Source organism: Anastrepha ludens, chromosome 5 (genome assembly GCF_028408465.1).
Source record: "Anastrepha ludens isolate Willacy chromosome 5, idAnaLude1.1, whole genome shotgun sequence".
NCBI lineage: Eukaryota > Metazoa > Arthropoda > Insecta > Diptera > Tephritidae > Anastrepha > Anastrepha ludens.
The window spans coordinates 94,592,982-94,616,132 of NC_071501.1; the positions used below are offsets into that span (position 1 = coordinate 94,592,982).

At 35.9% G+C, this 23,151-nt stretch overlaps 1 protein-coding gene across 1 annotated transcript in view; it reads left to right on the forward strand.

Annotated features, from left to right (window-relative positions):
• LOC128864255 (uncharacterized) overlaps window positions 1-5,836 on the forward strand; it is a 66,508-nt gene extending 60,672 nt beyond the window's left edge. Inside the window, exon 3 of the mRNA XM_054103828.1 lies at window positions 4,651-5,836. Coding sequence (XP_053959803.1) covers window positions 4,651-4,865 — 215 coding nt within the window. The 3' untranslated portion in view covers window positions 4,866-5,836. The remainder of the gene's footprint in view (window positions 1-4,650) is intronic.
• The last annotated feature ends 17,315 nt before the right edge of the window (window positions 5,837-23,151 follow it).

A 23,151-nucleotide genomic window follows, 5' to 3' on the forward strand; every position in this document is an offset into this window, starting at 1 on the left:
CCAAGTATTTTGGACAGCATAGTCGATTTTTCTGAAAATTTCCTATTTATTACTGATATTGAGTAAATGGAAATGGAATGGAAGTAAATTGAAAAATTTTTGAAAAAAACTAATAAATTGCAATTTTTAAAATTTTGGTTCAGGGGTTTTTAAAGTGAAATATCCTCGGCTTTTGTTTTAACACTTTGAGTTTTTTGGATAGAAAAAACAAAATTTTACACTAAAGTGAAATTTTAAAATAATGTCCATCTTCTTCAAAGACCTTTAAATGTTTAAATATGAAGAATTTGTTGTTGTTAATTTTAATTTTCTTTAATTGTTTCCTATCACAGATAACCTTGGTAGAAGCATGCTAGCATGCGTACTCCTCTCTTACGTTCGTTGGCAAATCGGTAGAAGTGAGACTAGATACGTTAGTTAGCAGATACACAACATTTAACTCGAAAAGTGATTGGAATCCCACGATAAAGACGGTTTTCTGTTCCCTAAAAGTGCTACTTGTAGAATACCTGGGGTACTTCTGCCATCTAACCTACCTACCTACGTACCACGATGAAACTTTTAAGGACTAGCAAAATTTTAGGGGAAAGTTTCATAAAAATTATCAAAAAAATTTTTTTACAAAAATTACAAAAATCAAAAAAAAAAATTACAAATTTGTTTAACAAATAAAATGAGAAAAAAAATAATAATTTTATAAAATTTTAATACATAGATTAATTTTATAAATTTTTTTTTCTAAAAAGTATATTTTATCCTAAAAAAAATAAACAAAAATTTCAGAGTGTTAAGATATTTCACTTTAAAAACTCTGCGCCAAAAATTTTCAAAATCGAATAAATCTGAAATTTATAAAATAAATTGAGAATAATTGCAGTTTACATGTGAGTTGTCAAATTTGCTTGTAGTATGTTTTCTAATAAAAAAAAAATTTACAAAAATGTTAATATATTTTATTAAAAAAAAACTGCATAAAAAATTTTAGGCATCGAATAAACCTCAAAATATTCAAATTTGTTTCACAATATTTAAAGTTTTTTTGAAAGGATATTTTATGCTAAAAAAATAAAACAAAATTTTGGAATGTGAAGATATTTCACTTTAAACACTCTGCACCACAAATTTTTAATATGAAATAAATCACGAAATCATAGATTTTTTTCCAAACACTGAACATGTTTTTTTTTTTCAAAACCAAAAACTCATTTAAAAAGCAAATTTATTAAAAAACAAAAATTAGAATTCAAAATGTTAAGATATTTCGCTTTAAAAACTACAGGATGGGCCATATAGCGCTTGCTTTTTGAATTACCCATTTTTTTGAGAATGGTAACACAAATGACATGTCAAATGTGTTCATAATTCACTTAAAGGTTTGACATTTACGAAATGGGACGCTATACGCTTGAACAAAATTGGGAAACATTGAAAACCTATTTCCAAAGTGGTGAGTCTTCTTCTTCTTCTTCCGCGGTTACAGTAAATGGCGAGCGTTACCGTGACATGCTCAACGAGTTGTTCCCAAAAATTGAAGAGGATGACATGGACGACATTTGGTGTCAACAGGACGATGCAACTTGTCACACTGCCAAAGTTACACTCGAACTTTTAGCTACCGTTTTTGAATTCCGATATCAATTGGCCGCCTCGGAGCTGTGATTTAATCCCGTTGGACAATTTTTTGTGGGGAGCCGTTAAGGACAAAGGCTATGCGAACCATCCAGAGACGATTGATCCTTTAAAACACGAAATCGAAGTTGCCATTCATGAAGTTGGAGCCCAAACAATCGAAAATTTGCTTAAAAATTGGGTTGATCGAATGGCCTACTGTAAAGCCAGTCGTGGCAGTCATTTGAACGATATTATTTTTCATTCATAAATGACACTGTCGAATCTTCAAAATAAAAAAAAAAGTTTGAAAAAATATTGATCAGTTTTTTTTTATAGCCAATTCACAAAGCAAATTTTACATGGCCCATCCTATATAAGTATATCAAAAATTTTGAACATCAAAGAAATCTGAAAGTTATAAGATTTTTTTTTTCAAAATATTTTCAGTTTACCACGTATTAAAGGCAAGCCCGCAAATATCTACTTTTATTTACAATAATAGATAAAAACTAAAAAAACACTCTGCGCCAAAAATTTTCAACATCGCATAAATCTCGAAACCATAAAATTTTTTTCGAAATTCTTTCAGTTTTGTCCAAAACAAAAACTTTTTTAAAAATCCTTTCAAATTAAAAAAAAAAAATAAAAATATTCAGATATTAAATAAAAACATTAATAATGTTAAAATATAATTAATAATGTTAAAAAACTACATCAGAAATGTTGAACACCGAATTAGTCTCAAAATTATAAAAGTTTTTTCAGAATATTCTAAGTTTTCTATTTTGACTTAAAAAAATAAAAATAATGAAATATGAAGATTTTTCAGTTAAAAAAACTCTGTACCAAAAATTTTCACTTTTATTTAATTTTTCTTTTTTCAAAATATTTTCGTTTTACTTCTTATTATACCCAGCCTACAAATATCTACTTTTATCTATAAGATTTCTCATTTCAGTGTTTTCAGGTAGGTTTTAACGGGCTTGGCAACGTGAGGCCGAGCGTTGTCATGCTGTAGAATCACTTTTTCATGCCTCTCCGCGTATTGCGGCCGTTTCTCGCGCAGTGCTCGACTCAATCGCATCAATTGAAGTCGATACTGATCCCTGTGATGGTTTCGCTTGGTTTTAACAGTTCATAATAAAGAACACTAATTTGGCCCTACCAAATGCATAACATAACCTTCGCAGCGTGAATATTCGGCCGAGGCGACGACGTAGAAGCATGACCGGGCAGTCCCCATGACTTTCTTTTTACTTTGCATTGCTGTAATGAAACCATTTTTTATCACCCGTCACGATGTGATGAAGAAAGCCCTTCCTTTCTTGCTGCTGGAGCAGTTGATCACAGACAAAAAAAACGACCTTCAATATCCCTTGGTTTTAATTCATAAGGAACCCAAGCCCCTGTTTCTGAATCATTCCCAAAGCATGCAATCGCTTGGAAATGGATCGGTGGGTAATTCCTAATACTGAAGCAAGCTCTTTTTGCGTTTGACACGGATCCTCATTGAGCAATGCCTCCAATTCAACGTCTTCGAAGGTTTTTGGCCTTCCTTCAACATTAAAGTTACCGTCTTTGAAGCGACGGAAACAATCTCAGCACGTTGTTTCACTCAAAGCAGCATTTCCATAGACATTTTGTAGCTCTCGATGCGCTTCAGCCGCCGTTTTTTTTCGAATGAAAGAGGAAAATCAACACTTCCCACAAAAGACGATTATTCGGCACAAAATCAGACATTTTCACAAAACCACAAAACCAAAAGTATATGTTACCAAAACAAAATCACTAATGTGTCGAAGCAGTTTGCTTACCATATGTCTAAGCTTGGTTTATGATGTTTAGATTATGCTAGAATCGATTAGCACACACTGTTGACGGCATTTATTGACAAACAGCGGGAACTTAGTTGCGCACCTAATAGTTGAAGAAAGATGCATTTGTATGTGAAAGGCATACAAAAACACTTAAAAAATTATTTTGTTTGATGTTTCCATATCAACCTATTTCTTCTTAGTTTAACTATAGATAGATGAATGTATCGATTGCAGTACGCCTTGCTATCATAGTTAAAACCACAAACACTCTGGCTTAGATATTAATTGTGCTTGAAACCTAAGACAAGGAATATGGACGGGAAATCGGTTAAAGATGGAGGAGATTACAAGGTTAATTCTACCTTAAACTTCATTGACTTCTTAATGAACCTGAAAATTAATATTGGTGGAAGAGAGAATACAGCACTCAATAAATCAGGCACAAAAATGTGGTTCCTTAATTTACCATTTGCCGAACAGAAACAAAAAAAAAAAAAAATACAGGAAAGTGCTTTATATTGCCTTTTTTCTCTAAACAAGAGGCATATATTGAGTTTTCTTTTCAGTTCTATAAAAAATTTCGCTACCGCTTTCCTTTTTTTAACTCAACCATTGCCTTGAATGGCGAGGAGTGCAAAGGACTTTCTGAGTCCTTAGTATATCTTATTGGGGACAAAGGGTTTTCGAAATAGCACATGAAGATGACCGGGTAGGAGGTCTCTGAATTAGCCCCAGCCTCGCCTTCCTGGCTAGCTCATCAGCAATTTCATTTCCCCCTATATTCCTGTGTCCTGGAACCCATATAACGCAGTCCATATGACGTTGAATACTTTTTGTCTTTGCCGTATAACCCAAAAAGGTAGAAGTTTTTAAGTGTCGAGTTTTAAAACTACAGTAGCAACTGAAGAAGAAGAAGTAGCAACTACTCAACTGAATGAAATTACAATAAAATTATAAATTATGTACTCAGTTTATATATTGTATAAAAATTGATGAAAGTTAAAATTATGCCAACGTAAAACTTTTTTGAGTGGATATTATCGTTTTCTCCGATATATCAAAAGTGTTTGAATGAAACTTCAGCCTTTTAGTGTTCAGCCTTTTCAAAAGTCCTTTAATTGCTTAACTATAAAACTCTTGTTGTTGTTGTTGTTTTTTTTTTAATTTTTCCCTACCTCAAATAACCTTTTGCCTTTTACTCTCTCTCTCTCTCTTCTTGCAGTTTATGGAAAACGTGTAATTTCACGCTCTTGTTTCTACGAAGACTATGACGACTCCTCTGATCGCTGCGGGCACGAAACCACCTCATCCTACATTAAGACCGTTTTCTGTCAGACGTGCAGCACCGATGGCTGCAATGGCGCTGCTGCTTTCTCACCTTATGTCGCGTTAGTACTGCTACCTCTGGCCACATTGCTAATGAAGCTGCTAAAATGAAGATCATCGAAATGGGCGCCTAGTTGAGGCTATCGGAGGGAATAGTTTGAAATTCTAAAGTAGCATTGCTTTTATTTGTAAACTTAAAAGAAAAACTACAATTATTTGTACGAGTATGCATATTCTAATTTAAAAATTTAAGTAAACTCTAGTTGTAATGCTAAATTAGAGAATTCATTTTGCTTTAAATGTATAAAATCATGTAAGAGTTTGATAATTTTCCTTATAGTTAAATTATTTTCGACTTCAGCTCGTAATATTTTATTTACAAATTATTTAAGTGCTGAATTTTTCTAACTTTTTTTCAAGCTTAATTATTTTTGAAACTATATTTAACAAAATTCGCACAAAACTGAAAGTGAGTAATACTAACTTCTGGCACTTTGCTGACTTTAAAGTAGAGGTTTGTTACAATTTAGAAATTAAAAAAACAAAGACAAAACAATGAACAGAGTAATACAAAACTTCATCATTTAATGCTGAATCTATCAACTAATATAAATACAAAATAACGGTTTCCACTACATTGCACATTTTATTGCAAGAGCCCATCTAACCCATCTAAACTCAGATGCGGAGAATTAAGCATCTTTAAAAGGGCTATTCATAAGCTGATGCCCGGTGCGTTTGAACCCAATTGTGCAAGCATTTGAATTATTTAAAAGTCATAATACAGCAATCAATGAGAAGACTCCCCAGTAAATGACTAAACTATGCGGAATAAATCAATCGTTTCCAATGAACCGAAATATCAAACACAAATTTATATGATACGCATTTTGAGGCAGAACCTTGAATTTTGTGTCGATAATTTTATATTAAATAATTTTATAATTACAAATTTATAATTAAATATTTCTAAAGAAAAGCAATTATACTAATATCACCTTTGTCATAAAATTTATATTTATATTATTATTATACAAGTAAATGGAAATAAGTAAGTGAAATGTCCAAATAAAGCGAGTGAATAAAACACGACAGCATTAATTTTTTTTCAGCACAATTGTTTTGGGGGGGGGGGGGGGCGCAAGGACTCGGTTTGTGGAACAACTTCAAAGCGCACTCCACAAATAGGAGGAAACGCTTGGCCAAAGACCAAACAGTAGTGTACCCACCAATTGTTCATTTATTTTTCTTTTACATTTTACGGGGCTCTGTATATGTAATACCTAAATGCGCAACTGAAGCGTTTGACCTTTCTAAGACTTCATTTAAATGCAAACTTATTATGTTCTGAATCCATGCCAAGAAGTAACTTCAGCTTACATATGAGGATCCTGTCTTTAAAAAGTAATAAAACCATGAAAATTCACAAGTTTTCTCATCTAGCAGTGCGACTATAATTAATCCAACCGGAATGGAGCCTTACATCTGACAACATAAAAAAATGCCTTAAAACGTAAATAAAGAAGAATAAAGTTCAAGACCACGATCAGATAACCGGTGCCCTCTTAAAACGACCTTAATATCTCCGAAATCTCTACAACTTTCTGCTGCTAAGGCACTAATTGAAAAATTACTATGTGGTGCGGCGTATGTTCAGAAAAAATCATTGGTCCAAACTTTTTTTGATGAAAAATATGATGGGAGACTATGCATTTGTGGATGCAGTGTGGTATGGGGCAATTAGTTCAAATTTGTTTTCTTTTAAGTAGAGGAGAGGGGGACTTCTGTTTTCAGCAAAGTGACGTCGCATGGCACAATGCCCATGAAATTATTGAGTTATTGAAGGCAATGCTACCCTTTCGAAAAGTAGCGATTATGAATAGCGCATTCACACAATTTTTTTTGCGTCACACTTCTACTTGTGGGAAGAGATCTTTAAAGAGTAAAATTCATGCGTACAGACCTAATATCTTTGCAAAACTTAAGTTCAAAATATACCAGAAAGTCGTCTAAATAGCATCTCCAATGTTGCACAAAGTGATGAAAACAAGAAAATTTTTGGGTGCTTGCTTTCCTGCCGATATTTCCAAAGAGTAAGTAAAAAAATTAAATTTAAGAAGAGCACCTTATTTATTTATTTTTTTCTAGGAAAATAGATGATATCAGTAGAGCAGTTTTTTTTCTTTCTGTTTTTCGTCTTTTAAAGGATCTTTCAAAAGGGCCTTTCAGTAGTGAATAATTCCTAAACGGTACCTTTCTTTATGTCATATCTGACATTTCTCAAGTAGACAGATGTGCAATTTTATATAAGTACATAGAATATAACAACTAGTTATGAAAATTGTCTAATTTTAATAACAACGTATCGCAAAAATTCGTCATTTTTTTGGTGGAAATAATCACCCGAATGAGTCGACAATTCAAAGGTTGGGGAAAAAAATGTCAAGAAACTGATTCTCTCGATGATAGAAAAAAGACTGGCAGACCAGACTGCGGTTTTTTGAAAGTAAACTCTATGTGTATAAGCCAACAATGATGCCAGAGCTGTACCACAATATTCGTGTGAGCGAGACCTTGAAAATTTTCATCTAGTATGACAACCTGTAGTCATTTAAAAGATGTATTTTTTCACATATCATTGTTAAGAGTGGTATTTTGAATTAAAATAGTGAAACCTGAAAGAATCCACATTTTTATATTTTTATTTTAGAACAAAATCTAGACTGGTATTTTGAAAGACCCCTTATATTAAGATGTTGGCACGAATTAAAAATATTTGAGAAAGGTTGTTGGAGTAGCAGTCCTTGACCAGATATAAGGCCGGGTCGTTCCGGTAACGAAGAACCGAATGTCGTGGAAATACCGAGTTTCCATTTCTCCGAGTTTTCTTTGGTGGAGACATTCCGATATACGTTTTTGGTCTAGCGCCTTAATTTTATTGTTTACTAGTTGTACCCGGCGCGCGTTGCTACGCCAACAACTAAAATAAATTTAAGAAAAATAACTTGAAAGAAAAATCAGTACACATATGTATATTCAATTTATTCGGACACAATATTTCTTGTTTTTCCAGCTGGTGCGTAGACAAATAAATCAGAAGGTTTTCTGACACTTGAGCAAGCCACATAGAGCTGTCCATGTGAGAAGCATGGATTCTCCAAATTTAATCCACACATTTGTACGATTGTCCTTGTACTTTGTTAATAGTCATTGCAAAAGCGAGTCGCACCGGGCACTGTAAACGTTTGAATTCGAATGGCATATCTGTCGGGATCATTGGGATACGTGGCAACAGTACATCTTCACCTTTGAGTTTTCCAGTCAAAATTGTTGCCTCGATAACATTGTTCACCATTTTCTTGACTGAGAGTCTGGTTCCGTTGCTAAGTCGTGGTGGAATTATGTTTTGAAGAAGAATGATGGGTACGACAATTTTCAATGTAAGAACGTGCGGCGGCATGTCTGCAAATCAAGCGAATTCAAGAATTCAGTTGGATAGTTGACAATCTCGTCTTGATTCTCCACAGTATCGATAGCCTTATATGTTGTCGTTTCACTGGGTATTCCATGCTGAATGGTGAAGTTGATGGTATTAACATCGATGTTGTTGGTTACTAATATAGCACGCGTACTGAGCCACTGATGATTTTTGTAGTTTTGTGCAATGTTAGGGAAAACTTTTGCACCAATTCTTGGATGCTTTCTGTGATCTTACAGAAGTTTGCTGACAGGGTGATATGATATATTGTGTGAACATGTCATATTCGTTTCCTCTCTGTAAAAATACATGGTCTTACTAATTTTTATGACAATCGGTTAAACGGGGCAGAAGTTGCTACTCTGTAGCGACACCTGGTGGCGAGTGACATCAATGAGCATATTCTACAAACCTTCTCCGTCGATAAATACATATATGTACCAATTTTTATAATAATCAGTCCAGTAGTTTTTGAGTTAATCGATGACATACAGACAAACATTTATTTTTATTTTATTTTTTTATTTTTTTTTTTTTTTTTGTTATTATTATTTTTTTTGGAACAGACAACATTGGGGTCCCACCTGTTATGTCCACATTATTTTATTATTTTTGAAATTTTATTTTATTTCTATTGCTACTATGTTTTTGTGTTTTTTGAACGAATAAAGTTGGGGTCCCACCTTCTGCCACATTTTGTAATTATTACATATACATATACATTTTGTATTTTATTTTATATTTATTTGTATTGCAATCTTCGTGTTTTTGTTTTGGTTTGCAGTTTTTAATCTAAGGGTACCACACAATTCATGTGTGCGTACTTTTCATTCTTTTAGCTATTATAAGCAACAATTAACTCACCAAATAATACATTAGGGCATCTATATTTTATGTGCAAGAAAAAATAATAGTTTTCCCTTGTCAAGCCAGTAAATCTCTAAAATTCTGCCTCATTATATGAAGAACGTGAATCAGTGCACATTCGAGCCATGCAGCTCTTAATTCACTCTCTCAAATAAGCGGAAATGCAATTATGTATAATCGCTGCTATTTTTCTTTTTTGCAACGCTTCTTTGTCATGATTTAATTTCGTCTGCATTCTCTACAAACTAAACTTTTATATTCGCATTTTACTCTTTCCTTCTTTTTACATACGTGTGTCAGGTTTTTTCTGAATCATTACCCATTCTCCACCTACGCACGAGCTGCTCGTTAGCGCTGCTCGAGGGAAGCGGCCTTTGACCGATGCATTTGCCATTCCGTGCGTTATTCAATTGACAATGACCCTGCCTGTGAGCCGGGGTAGAAATTAATAACGTTACAAAAAAATGTATGCTCATATCCAAGCTCATACGGAGGTAGATTTAATTGCGCAAAGCTTAGGTACTGATCAGGCGAAAGTGTTTTAGAGAAGTACATGAAAGCAGACTTGCTTATCTGAACATAGCTTATACATACCTTAAAGAGCAAAGTACGGGTGAGGGTCATATAGTACTGGATCTAGTGTCCTCTTACATTATTTTGGAATAGTGGTTAGCTATCCTTCTATTTTGTTTCTTTCAAGTAGATGTAGTGGCAAATAAAAATCATCTAATTTATGTAGTAGCAGCATAATTACTGATTTTTATGTAAAAGGTGGCGCAAAACTAATCACCCTATAAATAATTTAAAATTTTTGCAAATGTTATCGAATTACAATCCTATTTGACACTTGTGATCAAGACAGCTGCAGTATACAAACAGACAAGCAATGCAGCGCATAATGGCCAAAATACCGATTTCCATCACTCAAAATATTTTTTTTTACTTAGTAGAAAATGATTCAAAAGCATAATTGAATGATTAATTTTTACATAGAGACACTTGCATACATCATATTCAGCGAAATTCTAAATACTCTCACGAGTTACCTTATCAAGAATTTCTTTTTTATCGAGAAAAAAATATATCCAACTATAAACTTTCCAGAACAAGATTTTTCTGAAAAACTCGAGAGAAGTTTTGAACTTCAAAACAATAGTATTGCTCAAATTTAAGATTTCTCGATAAAGAGTAGTATATGCAAGAAATTCTGAAGGCTTGTATCATACAAAGGAATCTGCATGACAATTTTTATTGTGCTCAGTAGAGCCATAATAAAGGATGGTTAAATTTTAAGGGCCGATGGTGAATGTAAACCACACCTAAACGTCAAGTTTTTTTTGCACTTCATTTAACATTTTTCAATACCAGACTAACTCAATTTCAATCATGGAAAGATACGCAATCGAGCAACGCGCTAAAGTTATTCAGGCTTATTATGAAAACGGGCGTTCAACTCAAAATGCATATCGCGCACTTCGTGATTTTTTCGGTCAATTTAATCGTCCAAATGTGCGTTCAATCGGAAAAATTGTGCAAAATTTTGAGCAAACCGGGTATGTAGGAGATGTGAAAACACCTGTGCATGCTCGTACAGCTCGTACTGCAGAAAATATTCCTGCTGTTCCCGATAGAGTGGTTGAAAGCCGTCCACCTCAACTCGTCGTCGTGCCCAACAATTGCACCTCTCACGCTCGTCATTGATGAACATTATACATAAAGACTTGCATTTACATGCTTACAAGATGCAATTGAATCAAGAACTAAAGCCTCTTGGCCATTTCAAGCGTCGTAAATGGTCAGAATGGTGGCTGCAAATGGCACATTTTCACCTCAGTGGATTCGTCAATAAGCAGAATTGCCGCATCTGGACGAAGAGTGATTGCCGAAAAACCAATGCACCCACAGTTAGTGGTTGTTGTTGCGGTTTATGGGTCGGCGGCATGATTGGACCGTACTTTTTCCAAAATGAGGCCGGTCAGACAGTTACTGTGAATATTGTTCGCTATCGTGAGATGTAACGAACTTTTAAAGGCCCGAATTGGGAGATATGGATGTGGACGATATGTGGTTTCAACAGGACGGTGCCACTTGCCATACAGCTGACGAAACAATGGCTCTTTCATGGCGAAAAATTTGATGGCCGAATAATCTCACGTCGCGGCGATGTCAATTGGCCGCCAAGATCATGTGATTTGACACCGTTCGACTTCTTTCTTTGGAGGTATTTGAAAGAAAAGGTGTCCGTCGATAAGCCAGCAACAATTCAAGAGCTAAAGGATGAGATAATTCGGTACATTAACGGCATAGAACCTCAATTATGTCTCAGCGTCATCGAAAATTTCGACCATCGGATGGAGGTGTGCTGCCGAGGCCGTGGCGGCCGTTTGGCCAATATTTTGTTCTAAGTGTAATTGAACCGTAACAATATTATCATAGTAAAGAGAAATGATAATAAATTTCTAGAAAGATTCTATTTTATTCAAAATCAACACCGGCTCTTGAAACTGAACCACTCTTTAAATGAACTTTGCGCTAATGGACGAGCGTTTGACTAAGCGTGAAAGTTTTGAATACATAAGCATCTCGGATAAACGAGTATTTCATATTTGACATGGAGAGTTACATATGAAAAAGTTTTTCGGAAAGTTCCTGCCATATTCGTTAATAATTTTACAAAACGCCGTATTTGTACGGCTCCATAGCAAGTGATTCAAACATTTCGGACCTTGTGGTAAATGTTTCAGAAACTAAAAAACTAAACTAAAATTTTCCGGTACGAATTTTTTTAAGTGAAATAAATTTGGATCTTTTTTAAATTTAAAAGTTGTTTCTAAATTTTGGAAATAAAACATACTTTCATAAAAAATTTTAATTTTTAAAATTTTTTTAAAATTGTACGGAAAAATATAATTTTTTGTTAAAAATAAAAAAAAATTTTTAAGTGAAATAAATTTCGTCATTTTTATAATATAAAATTTTCTAAATTTTTTAAATACAACATATTTTTCAAAAAAACTTTAAAGTAATTTTGAATTTAAAAATTTTTTTTTTTAATTTTTCGGAAAATATTATTTTATGTTAAAAATAAAAAAATTACAAAAAAAAAATTTTAAGAAAATATTGAACTTTTCTTGTCAAAAAATTCTTGAAATAAAAAAATTTGTATCCTGTATTTTTCATTAATAAAAAGAGTGTAATAAGGAGTAAACTGAACAAATTTTTAAGAAAAGTTTTTAAGTAAGTTTTGTGATTTATTTGATGTTGAAAATTTTGATATAAAAGTTTTATAAAGTGATTTTTTGGTACTTTTTAACATATTCAGGTGTTTTTGTCCTGCGCTCGTTGGTGTCAGTTGGAAATCTCGAGTGAAGACAAGTCCTGCAGCATTTGGTCTTTCCAACGGAGATGTGGTCTTCCTCTTCCACGCCTTCCTTTTTGAGGTACCGTGTCGTAAATTCGCCTTGCTGGAGCGTCTGTTTCCATACGGGTGACATGGCCAAGCCAACGCACACGCTTAACTATGTCCATGTCCCTATATACCACAGCTCATACAACTCGCTGTTCCACCGTACGCGGTACTCCGCACTAACGCGGAGAGGAGCAAAGATCTTACGTAAAAATTTTCGAAGGCTCCCAAAACTTTTTCATCCGCTGTTGACATCGTCCATGCTTCTGCGCCATATATTAGGACGGGAATGATGAGAGTTTTGTAGAGTGCCAGTTTAGACCATAGAGAGAGCTATACTTCTCAGTTACCTACTGAGCCCAAAGTATCACCTGTTGGCAAGAGTTTGTCTCCGTTTGAAAGAGTTATTCACCTATGGAAATGGTGAATGAAAATATTGTGTATGTATTAGGACCAGGGAAGGGTTTTGTATTGAATCATGTGTTGGGAGAGTAGCACGTGCGAAGTCATACATCATCTCACTGTGTGAATGCAATATATTTGCATCAGCTAAGTATGTATAGGCACTCATTTCGGTTATAAGTTATAAGTAGGACAGTATTTCAATTTTATTAACTTCTTGCCTACTCTCACAAAATAATTCCTTAAATTACACTAATTTTTGACTTCCAAATTTTGTTCCATATTCCAGCTAAATTATAAAAAATATTGAAAAATTACCTTCGAAATTAAGGAAGGAAGGAGTCTCTAAAGCTTCAGAAGTTTTGAATATTTGAAGATACAATACAAACCAAAAAAAACAGCAAAAAGATTCTCCAATTTAGAGAAAATAATTGCCCAAGAAAATTATATTCTTTCTACCTTTGAAATGCGGATTCGGAACGGGTATACTTTCAAACGCTTTAATCTGTTTTTTTCTAGGTTGGCTTATTATTTTAAAAGCCTTAAACGCCTTATTTTATTAATGCCCATGTTCATACATATTAATTTACAAATGCAATCGCAGTCGTGCAATTTATAAAAACTCCATAAGCCACTTATTTAATTAAGTCTCTGAATAGTCAAATTATTAGATATCAACATACCGCAGCCATTTGCGGGTAATTATAACCAAAAGGCGCTGTCTTCCAAATCTCCCCAAAGAATATCAATTTATGCACTTAAAGACAAGAAACACACACACATACATACTTATATGTACATCCCCATACATATACGACTTTGTGTACGAGCGAGTTCAATTCCCACAGCAACTGGCAACATTTAAGCGACCAATTAGTATCTAGTAGAAATATAAAAATGTACGTAATTAATTTATTATGTACGAAAAAGAATGCAGCGGGCTGAACAAGAAAACAAAATCTAAAAGCAAGCAGAACGCATGCGCAATTGGATTGCTTAGAACAACATAGGAAGAGAGATGATGAATATTGCAAAATGCTTAAATTAGTAGACAAAGCCAATTTAGGTGAAATGCAAAAGCTTGCGCTTGTTTTGCTATTTTAATGCATGCTTTGATATATACGAGGGCCGTACATATAGTGAGTCAAAAAAGTTTTGGCGCGGTGACTTGTTTTCTTCCATATCCACAATGTTTTTCTGGTTTAATTCTACTTCGTTATTTTGCTATTAAAACATAGTTTTCAGTATAATAAAAGCGGCACAAATCGGACAAATTATTTTTCAGCTGACGTCTCTGCATTTGCTTCGTTCCAATAGGTACAAATATACAAGTAATAATGTGTTCAAGTCCATCAGCACAAAAAAAAAAAAAAAATCAACGATAATTTGCAGTAACTTCAAGCTTGCACTTTTGCTGCTCTGGAATTAAATGCTATAAAACTGCATAACAGAAAACAAATCTAAAACTAAAATAAAAAATTCGAAATTTTGTGAAAATGTGTTAAATTGTTTTGTATTTATTGTAGCATATACTATATTTTTATACAAAATTTAAAAAAAAATTGGCAATAAATATCAGGTCAGTCCATAAGTTCGTGCGCTTTTTGAAGGTTGTTTTAAAATTAGTAAAAAAAGATATTTAAAGTATTTATTAATCAATAATATATTTTCCGTCATTATTTACAATGTCTTCCCAACGTTTAGGCAAATTTTTAATTCCCTGCTCAAAAATTTGTTTGTCCTTGGAGCCAAAATACGATTCAATATCCCTTTTGAGGAGTAGCTCTTCTGACTCATATGGGATTGAAGTCCATGGAAAAGGTGATAATCACAAGGTGCAATATCCGGAGAGTATGGTGCATGCGGCATTAGCTCCCATACGAGCTCGTTCAGCTTGCCTAATGTTTGCCTTGCGGTATGAGGTCTTGCGTTGTGGTGGTGAAACAAAACTTTGCGTCTATTCACTAAAGACGGGCGATTTTTGTTAAGTGTCTCATTCAGGTTTGATAGCTGATGGGAATAATAATCAGTAGTTATCGTCTGGTTTGATTCCAGAAGTTCATAATAAACAATACCGGCCATATCCCCCCAAATAGACAAGAGAATCTTCTTGGGGTGAAGGCCATCTCTAGGGGTCGGTTCTGGTGTTTCATCTTTATCTATCCATTAGCGTTTGCGACAGGATTATTGTAAAGGGCCCATGTTTCATCACCAGTAACGATACGGTTCAAAAAACGTTCATGTTGAAGCCGTTGCAGCAGCTGAGAACACACATTCACTCTCTGCTGAAGGTTGGCGCCGGAAAGTCTATGCGGAACCCATTTGCCCAGCTTTGAAACCTTTCCAAACTGAACCAGGTGCCTGTGAACTGTTTCATGCGATGAATTTAACCTCTGAGCTATCATATCGACTGTCAAATTTGGCTCAGCTTCCACGAGTTCGAGCAAGGCGTCGGACGACCAGCGCGCGGGGCATCATCCACGTCGCCGTTATCACTTCGGAATTTTGAAAACCACTTTTGCGCAGTCTTTACACTCGCAGTATTCTCTCTGTGAACTGTGTTTATTTCTGCAGTAGCAGTTGTTGCATTTTTACCTCTTTTATAAAAGATTCCATTTTATTTTTTAACAACACGTGCATCTTTGCCGTGAAATACATACGAAATTTCACGCATATTTCACGGCAATGCAATTTGTATGGATCTCGACAAGCATTTCATATGAAACTCTAACTTTGTACTATACTAAGCATAGAAAACATAGAGAGCTGTGTGGTTCAGATTCCTAAGTTATGTATTTACGTGGATTGAGAGCAGTAGTAGAATTTGCTGCCGCATCATTCCATACCTATGCTACTAATACTATTTTGAATAGATTTCCTCCATATGCCATATAAAATTAATTTTTCGTACAAATGTAAAACTTATGGCAATGCGTCAAAGCGAATTGTCGAATTTAAAGACAAAGTAAGGAAATAATAAATATTAACGGACAAACCCTCTCACTTTCAACCAGTGCAAAGTACTTAGGGGTAATTCTGGACTCCAAATTTAGCTGGAAATTAAACATTGAACGGATAAAGAAAGCAGAAATCGCGTTATATGCCTGTAAACGTATGGTAGGAAGAAGATGGGGTCTTCAACCCAAGTATGCATTATGGTTATATAAGGCGGTTATACGACCAATTTGAACGTATAACTCGGTAGTTTGGTGGAAAGCTCTAGAGAGAGATTACAACATCAAATTACTTGGCAGAATACAAAGATCAGCTTGTGCAATAACAGTCGGTGCAATCAGACCATGTCCTAGGGAGGCCCTGAATGCTCTGACACACGTTATTGCGGTAGATCTACTTATCAAGAAGATGTTAAATGAAGCGGGTCGCTGGAAGGAAAAAGCTCATGGCCATGCCAGTCTATTACTGCGACAAACCCAGTATACCTCGAAGATTACTGACTACATCGTCCCGACGGTAACATTCGGTAGAAATTTTTGTCACTCTCTTTCCATCTCGGAAAGAATGGAATAAGGGATTCTCACTAAACAAGTTCGATACTACAGTCTATACAGATGGCAGTAAAATGGATTGTGGTGTTGGAGCTGGTATATATTCTCATAGACTTAGAATTGAAAGATCTGTGCGTCTCCCTAATGCTTGCAGTGTCTTTCAGGCGGAAGTACTGGCAATTGGAGAAGCTTGTAGGTTACTAATCGCAGATCCCTCTTTTAAGGGCAATATCGCTATTCTTTCGGATAGCCAAGCTGCAATCCAGGCCCTGGGTTCGGCTACAACAACCTCTAATGTGGTGGAAAAAAGTAAGAATAGCCTCACCACCTTGAGTGAAAACCACAAAGTTAGCTTAATCGGGGTCCTTGGACATCGGAGCATTGAAGGTAACGAAAAAGCGGATGAACTGGCAAGAAGGGGATCTGCCATGTATAACGATCTTGCAGAATCGGTACTCACACCATTAGGTGCAGTCAAGAGTGAAATTTCCCTAAAATACCTCCAAATCGCAGATTATAGATGGAGAGACCAGACGAAATGCAAAATTAGCAGAACGTTATAGCCCACCTACAACCTTAAGAAATCGTCAACATTGATAAACATGAAACGACGGGACGCCTGGAGACTAACGGCATTCATAACTGGCTTTTGGTCTGTGGCAGAACAAGCAGCCAAAATGGGTATCCCTCACAATACATACTGTCACAGTCGTAAACAACCGGAGAAAAAGGAAACAATCTTCCATCTGCGAATGCCCTGCCCTATGGAAGGACAAATTGTTAACCCTGGGCAAACCGCTGAAACCGCTGTTCGAGAGTCTCGAACAGCTGTCTGGCTTAGATATCAACAACCTGATAAGGTTCGTAAACCGCACAGACTGGATATAGTCATGCTGTGAACAACTGCTAAACAATTTGGTAACGTGGATGTGGCAACGAAATGGTGCGGAAGCGCTAGTTGGATTCTGGAAGAATCACCACTTAAACCAACCAACCAACCAAGAAAATAAACAAAAATAAAGCATTGTACTATAAACTTGGACGATTAAAAACTAATATGGCTGGTGCTATCTTGATGAGGTGCTCCAAGTTTATTTGAAAATCAAGGAAAATCTGAGGCTAACAGAGCTCATAGTGGGTTAATAACTGTCAACTCACCTGCCAACTGTCAGCTGTTAACTTAGTAGCTTTAATTCCAGTATAGATTTCGGAACATCCGTGGAAAGTGAAGCTCCAAGCAGAATACAGTGGCTCTCACTCATTCAGACATTTCAAAACCGGCTGTGAAGCAGTTGTAGGTACTGCGATTGAAGCGAAGTATTTTGCCGACGCTTCTTGGTCTACTATCACATGCAGCATCATTCTGAAGTTGATGGAAAAACGCGTTCGAGCGACGTCTGGTCGTTTATGAGATGGCGTGTCCTAGCTGCAAATATCCGCAATCCTTCAGGGTGAGCTGTTGAACCACAAGGAGGTACCTGAGCAGATACCACTTTGACAATCAGCTAGAACGGAGTAATGTGGGATGGTGTTGTTGCAACATCACAAATATTCCCATTAATATTTACTTGGAGAATGCTGCTGAAGTGACAATCCATGGCTGAGGGTCATTTTGTTGCACCTGGTATGGAAACAAGGTACTGCCAGATTATAGAATTTCGTAAATATAATATTTGGATTTTACTTGTGGTGGTTTCTTTATTTATTTTTTTTTTTTATTCTGTTACTTTGAGATTAAGCTGTAATTTGTTGTAGAAATCATCACTTTTCAGCGGTAAATGAAGTCGTAAAACAACTAATCTAATCTAGAAAATTTGTAATTTCTTGAAATAGTTTTAACGAAAATCCAAAAATTTGTAATTTAAAAACTAGATTAGAAGAAAAATACTTACATTAAGTTAAATTATTTCTAATTTTAATTTAAGCAAATTTAGAGCCTTGAAATCAGTTGGCAAATAAATAAAAAAAAAAGGAAAAAAAAAACAGAAAAACAAAACCAAAAAATGGCAAATGTGTTTTCTCGATTGTCTTTCGCAATGCCCGCCAGAATAGAATGCATGCGTGCGGCCAGTTGCTTGATTGGCCGGTTTGGCTTGCCCACTGGCCGTGCGCCATGCCTTTAAAATGCTTTATGGTCAACTCTGGCAAAGCAAAAACTAAATTATGTACGCACCAAATGCTGTCGCCCGAGGCAGTTGGAGTGGCTGCCGCTGCCATTGCTGCCGCCCGAAGCAATTGACATGTGGCATGAAGTCTATTTATTCGATTTATGGTAGTTTTCCTTTGCATTTTTGTTGCAGCAAAGATTTATTTTGCATTATCAGCGAACAATGTAAACAATATTTGGTGAATTTATGCTGCCATGTTTAGAAATCAAGTCAGCTGGTTTGTTTGCTAAATAATTTTTTGCTTACATTTGACGGTTTGCAACAACAAAATAATATCTACTTATGACCAACGGAAAATGCCAGGCGTAACGCATTGCGCATGTGCGCCGTCTACTCACAACTTTTAGGCTGTCACGCACTTTGCGGTCAATTGCAGTCATTGCACACATACAAATGCACGTATAGTTGTGTGTGCGTGTGAGTATTTACATATAAACTGTCTGAATCTTTCTTGTTAGCTCTCCTCTCCTTTGCCATCCCGCAATTCCGCTTTGTCACGGGCTGATCGCCATTCGATTTTGTTGTCGTTTAATGAATAAGATTAATGCCAAAATTTGCATATAAACTCATAGATATTGTAGAAGCGAGTTTGTCGCAACTTTTTTGTTTGCTGTGATTTTTCACAGAAATGTTTTTTTTTGGTTTTGTACAATAACATGAGTGTTGGGCAATGAATAGTTAATAAATACTGATTATTTATGGGCTGTAATGCAATACTTAATTTGGTAGTTTAGCTGGTTGAATTGAGTTATGTGCGGAATAGGTGGCAACCTCGCATGTAATAAATATAGTAGTGGGAACTAATGTAACAATTTTTAAATTATGATGAGACTGGCTAGAGTGTCTGAAAGGGTTTTGTTAACGGGACATACCTGTAAAATTTCGAAAAAAAATTTGTTTTTTTTTTCATAAAATGTTAATATATTATATAATCCTTTAAGAATATTTTAAAAAAATGTTTAGAATGTAAATTTAAGTATTTCTTATATTATAGATCGTGAACCGTGACGACTCTATTCTTTGCGTTCGAGCGCTGGGAGAGAATTTTCAAACTTTAGACGCGTCTTTCTCAAAACAATTTTTTTCGAATTGGCGTACACGATAAAAATGTATATTACTTTAATAAACTGTATGCCAATTTTGAGAAAAATATATAAGGGAAAATATGGCCGTTTACAGGTATCTGTCCCCTTAAAGATTTGTTAGTCCAGTTCTTTTTTTACATACCCTATAATCAGAAACTACCGAGAATGTTTAAATAAAACAAAAAAGAGTTAAATTTCAGGCAAATTTATTTTATCTCCTTCAAAATATGACCGGTCTGAAGCAACACATATGTGCCAACGTTTAACCCAGTCCTCCATGCACCCCTGGTAGGCCGACGAAGGGATGGCCTACAGCTCCTTCGTCGAATTCTTATGGATGTCCTCTATCGACTGAAATCTCCTTCCACGAAGTGGTAACTTCAACTTGTAAAACAAAAAGAAGTCCACGGGGGCATATCAGGTGAATAAGCTGTTTACTCGATGGTATTTACTTGGTGGTTGGTACAAATAATTCAGCACAATTTGGGCTCGGTGCGATGGCGCGGCAATTCAAAATGGATAAATAATATTCTTTATTGACTGTCTGGCACGAAGAAAACAGTCAACATCCCCTTCCCCGTACTTTTTGATCATACGGGTGTGCGACATTTTGATCTGTTTCTGCTATTTAACTTTTGTTTATTAAGTTTTTTTGTTTTTGTTTTTTGTAAAAGTTTCACTCATTATACAACAAAAAACATATAACTCGTTTTTCAAAATTTTTTTTTACCAAAATTTAAAATTTTTTAATCGGAATAAATTAAAATAATTTGTACTATTTAGTTTTATATACTGTTGCTATTTGACAATTTTGTACAAAGTTCCCTCGAAAAGTTTTTTATATAGAAGAAAGTGCCCAGCAGCGTCAGCACAAAAAAAAATCCTAAAAGTGAATCTTTAATACACTAAAATTAAATGGGTTATACAGCGTCATCCCTTATTTCCTGTCCTCTGTGTAGGGACATAGGGCTTCTACACAGCGTTTCCAACAGTCGCGATCCTTCGCGAGGACTTTGACTTCTTTAAAAGATTTCCGTGCAACCTTAAGTTATTTTCCAAAAGTTCTTTTCCACGTGCAGCTTCTTCTTAATTGGCGCTTACGCGATTTTGGGCAAGTTTAACAAAGCGCGCCAGTCCCGGAAATACCAAGTGAAGCCAAGTTCTTGTCCATCTGATCTTTCCAACGCAGAGGTGGCCTCCCTCTTCCTCTACTACCACCAGCTGGTACCGCATCGAATACTTTCAGTGCCGGAGCGTTTGTATCCATTCGGACGACATGACCCAGCCAACGTAGCCGGTGGATCTTTATTCGCTGCGCTATTTCTATGTCGTCGTAAAGCTCATCGTTCCATCTCCTGCGAAATTCGCCGTTGCCAACATGCGAAGGTCCAAAAATCTTGCGTAGAATCTTTTTCTCAAACACTTCAAGCGTCGCTTCATCGGATGTTGTCATCGTCCACGCTTCTACGCCATACGTTAGGACGGTCATAATGAGAGTCTTGTAGAGTGTTCGTCGAGAGAGGTCTTTACCACTCATTTGCCTACTTAGTCCAAAGCAGCACTTGTTGGCAAGAGAGATTCTATGTTGGATTTTTAGGCTGACTTTGTTATCGGTGTTAATTTTGGTTCCTAAATATACGAAGTCTTTTACAACCTCGAAGTTATAACTGTCAACAGTGACGTGGGTGCACCTACGGGTGCCTTGCGGGTTCCAATCGAATGCTTGCCTGCATATTTCTGTAAGATCCTTTCAAAAAGTATGGCCAATCTTGCAGCTTATTTTCGAGCAAGTCAGTTAAGGGCCAGGAGATAGGAGCCGAGCGCAATTCGCTTACTTTAAACGAGTCGAAAATGTAATTTTTGTCTATAATATTTGCTATTTGCACTAACAATTGTCCTATTCACAAATTTATAATAATTAATGTTTTCTAATACTTGCTTTAGGATGACATCGACAGACCCTAAAAGAAGCCGCGCCTCATACAAGCAACTCAATCAAAAATTTATTTATTTTTCAGCGTGACACTCCGCTTAAGTCATAAGAAACCTCAACTTTGCGCAAAATACTCGTATAGAGCGGTTGATTGTATCTATAACATAACAATGGATGACTGGCTGATGGATACTCCCTGTTGATCGACCCATAGGTGCCAACATTCCATTGCAACATTCCATTGCAAAAAATCGCAATGCAGCTAGAAGTTAGTAATATAAAGGCTGAGTTTAGAATTGAATAAGCTTGAAGGTTATAAGATTTAGCGATTTTTCTGGAACCTCTAAGTTGCCTATTAAGCTGAGAAATTAGGTCTTCAGCCGAGTCTGGAGTTAGGCGGAATAGTTTTGGAACTCTCTTGCTGATAAATGGAATGGATTGTCCCACATGCCGGAGCAAATGTCGATCTACCTCATCTCCACGGAATACATCATTAACCAAATAATTAATATCATAGCTTTTTGATAATGTAATTTCACCATTTTGAGTTAGTTACACCAAAATTGTTGTCGTCTAATTTGTGATAGCTGGCTGGTTAACTAAAACAGCTGATTTTGTTTTCTCAATTTTTGCTATCAAGCGGGTTCTTCTTCTCTATGAAACGTGACAAAGTCTATCCAAAACCAATGCTTTGCTTTTGCTTGACACAGTGGAGTTCACTTCGAATTACTACCGTCAATACAAAGATATTAATTTGGAGAATAATTTTTGTCGTCAGATATTGGAAAATAACTCATAGCTTCTTAACACCGACATGGCTCGGTGTGAATCAGTAACATTCTCGTTTGCGGCTTCTCATTTCATTAACATTCTCTGTTACAACATTAACAGAATCGCTGTTAATAACAGTCGATTATCCCACAAAGCGCTAATGGCCATCAAACTGTTATCATTTCATAAAAAAACCGGATAGAGACAAAAATATGCGCACTGCAGTGGCTCTGAAACTTTAACGAGTTTACTTTCTGTTAAGCAACAGAGCGCTGTCCAAAAGCAGCTGTTAACAGCATCCCCCTTCCCAAAGGACCAAAGCAGCACTTCGTTTGCCATTCAAGACTTCGCATGGCGCCATTAGGACTGCTGCCACCACCACCACCAACAATACCAGCACCAACGACGCACTGGCGCCATGGAAGGCGAGCAAAGCAAGCACTCCAAAGCGTTTCGCAGCGTGCAGAAAGGCACGAATAGAGACGATGGTGGACGCAAGCAGACAGCAACAGCAACAGCAGCGAGGCAGCGAAAACTGTATTTGCAGCCGGAGAAGTACGTATGTGCGAATGTATGTATGTGCATAGCAGGCAGCACTACTAAACGACGTCACTAGTGAAAAGTTGAAAATTGCGATGCTTTGTTTTTGGCATGCCGGCTGCTTTTGCCAGTCAATGGGCTGCTAGCTGCCTAGCCGCATTTGCCTTTCTGGTTGTTCGTTTGGTAGCTTCTTCCGTTGACGTTTGCTACTGGCCACTTTAGTCGAAGTTCACTAGAGAAA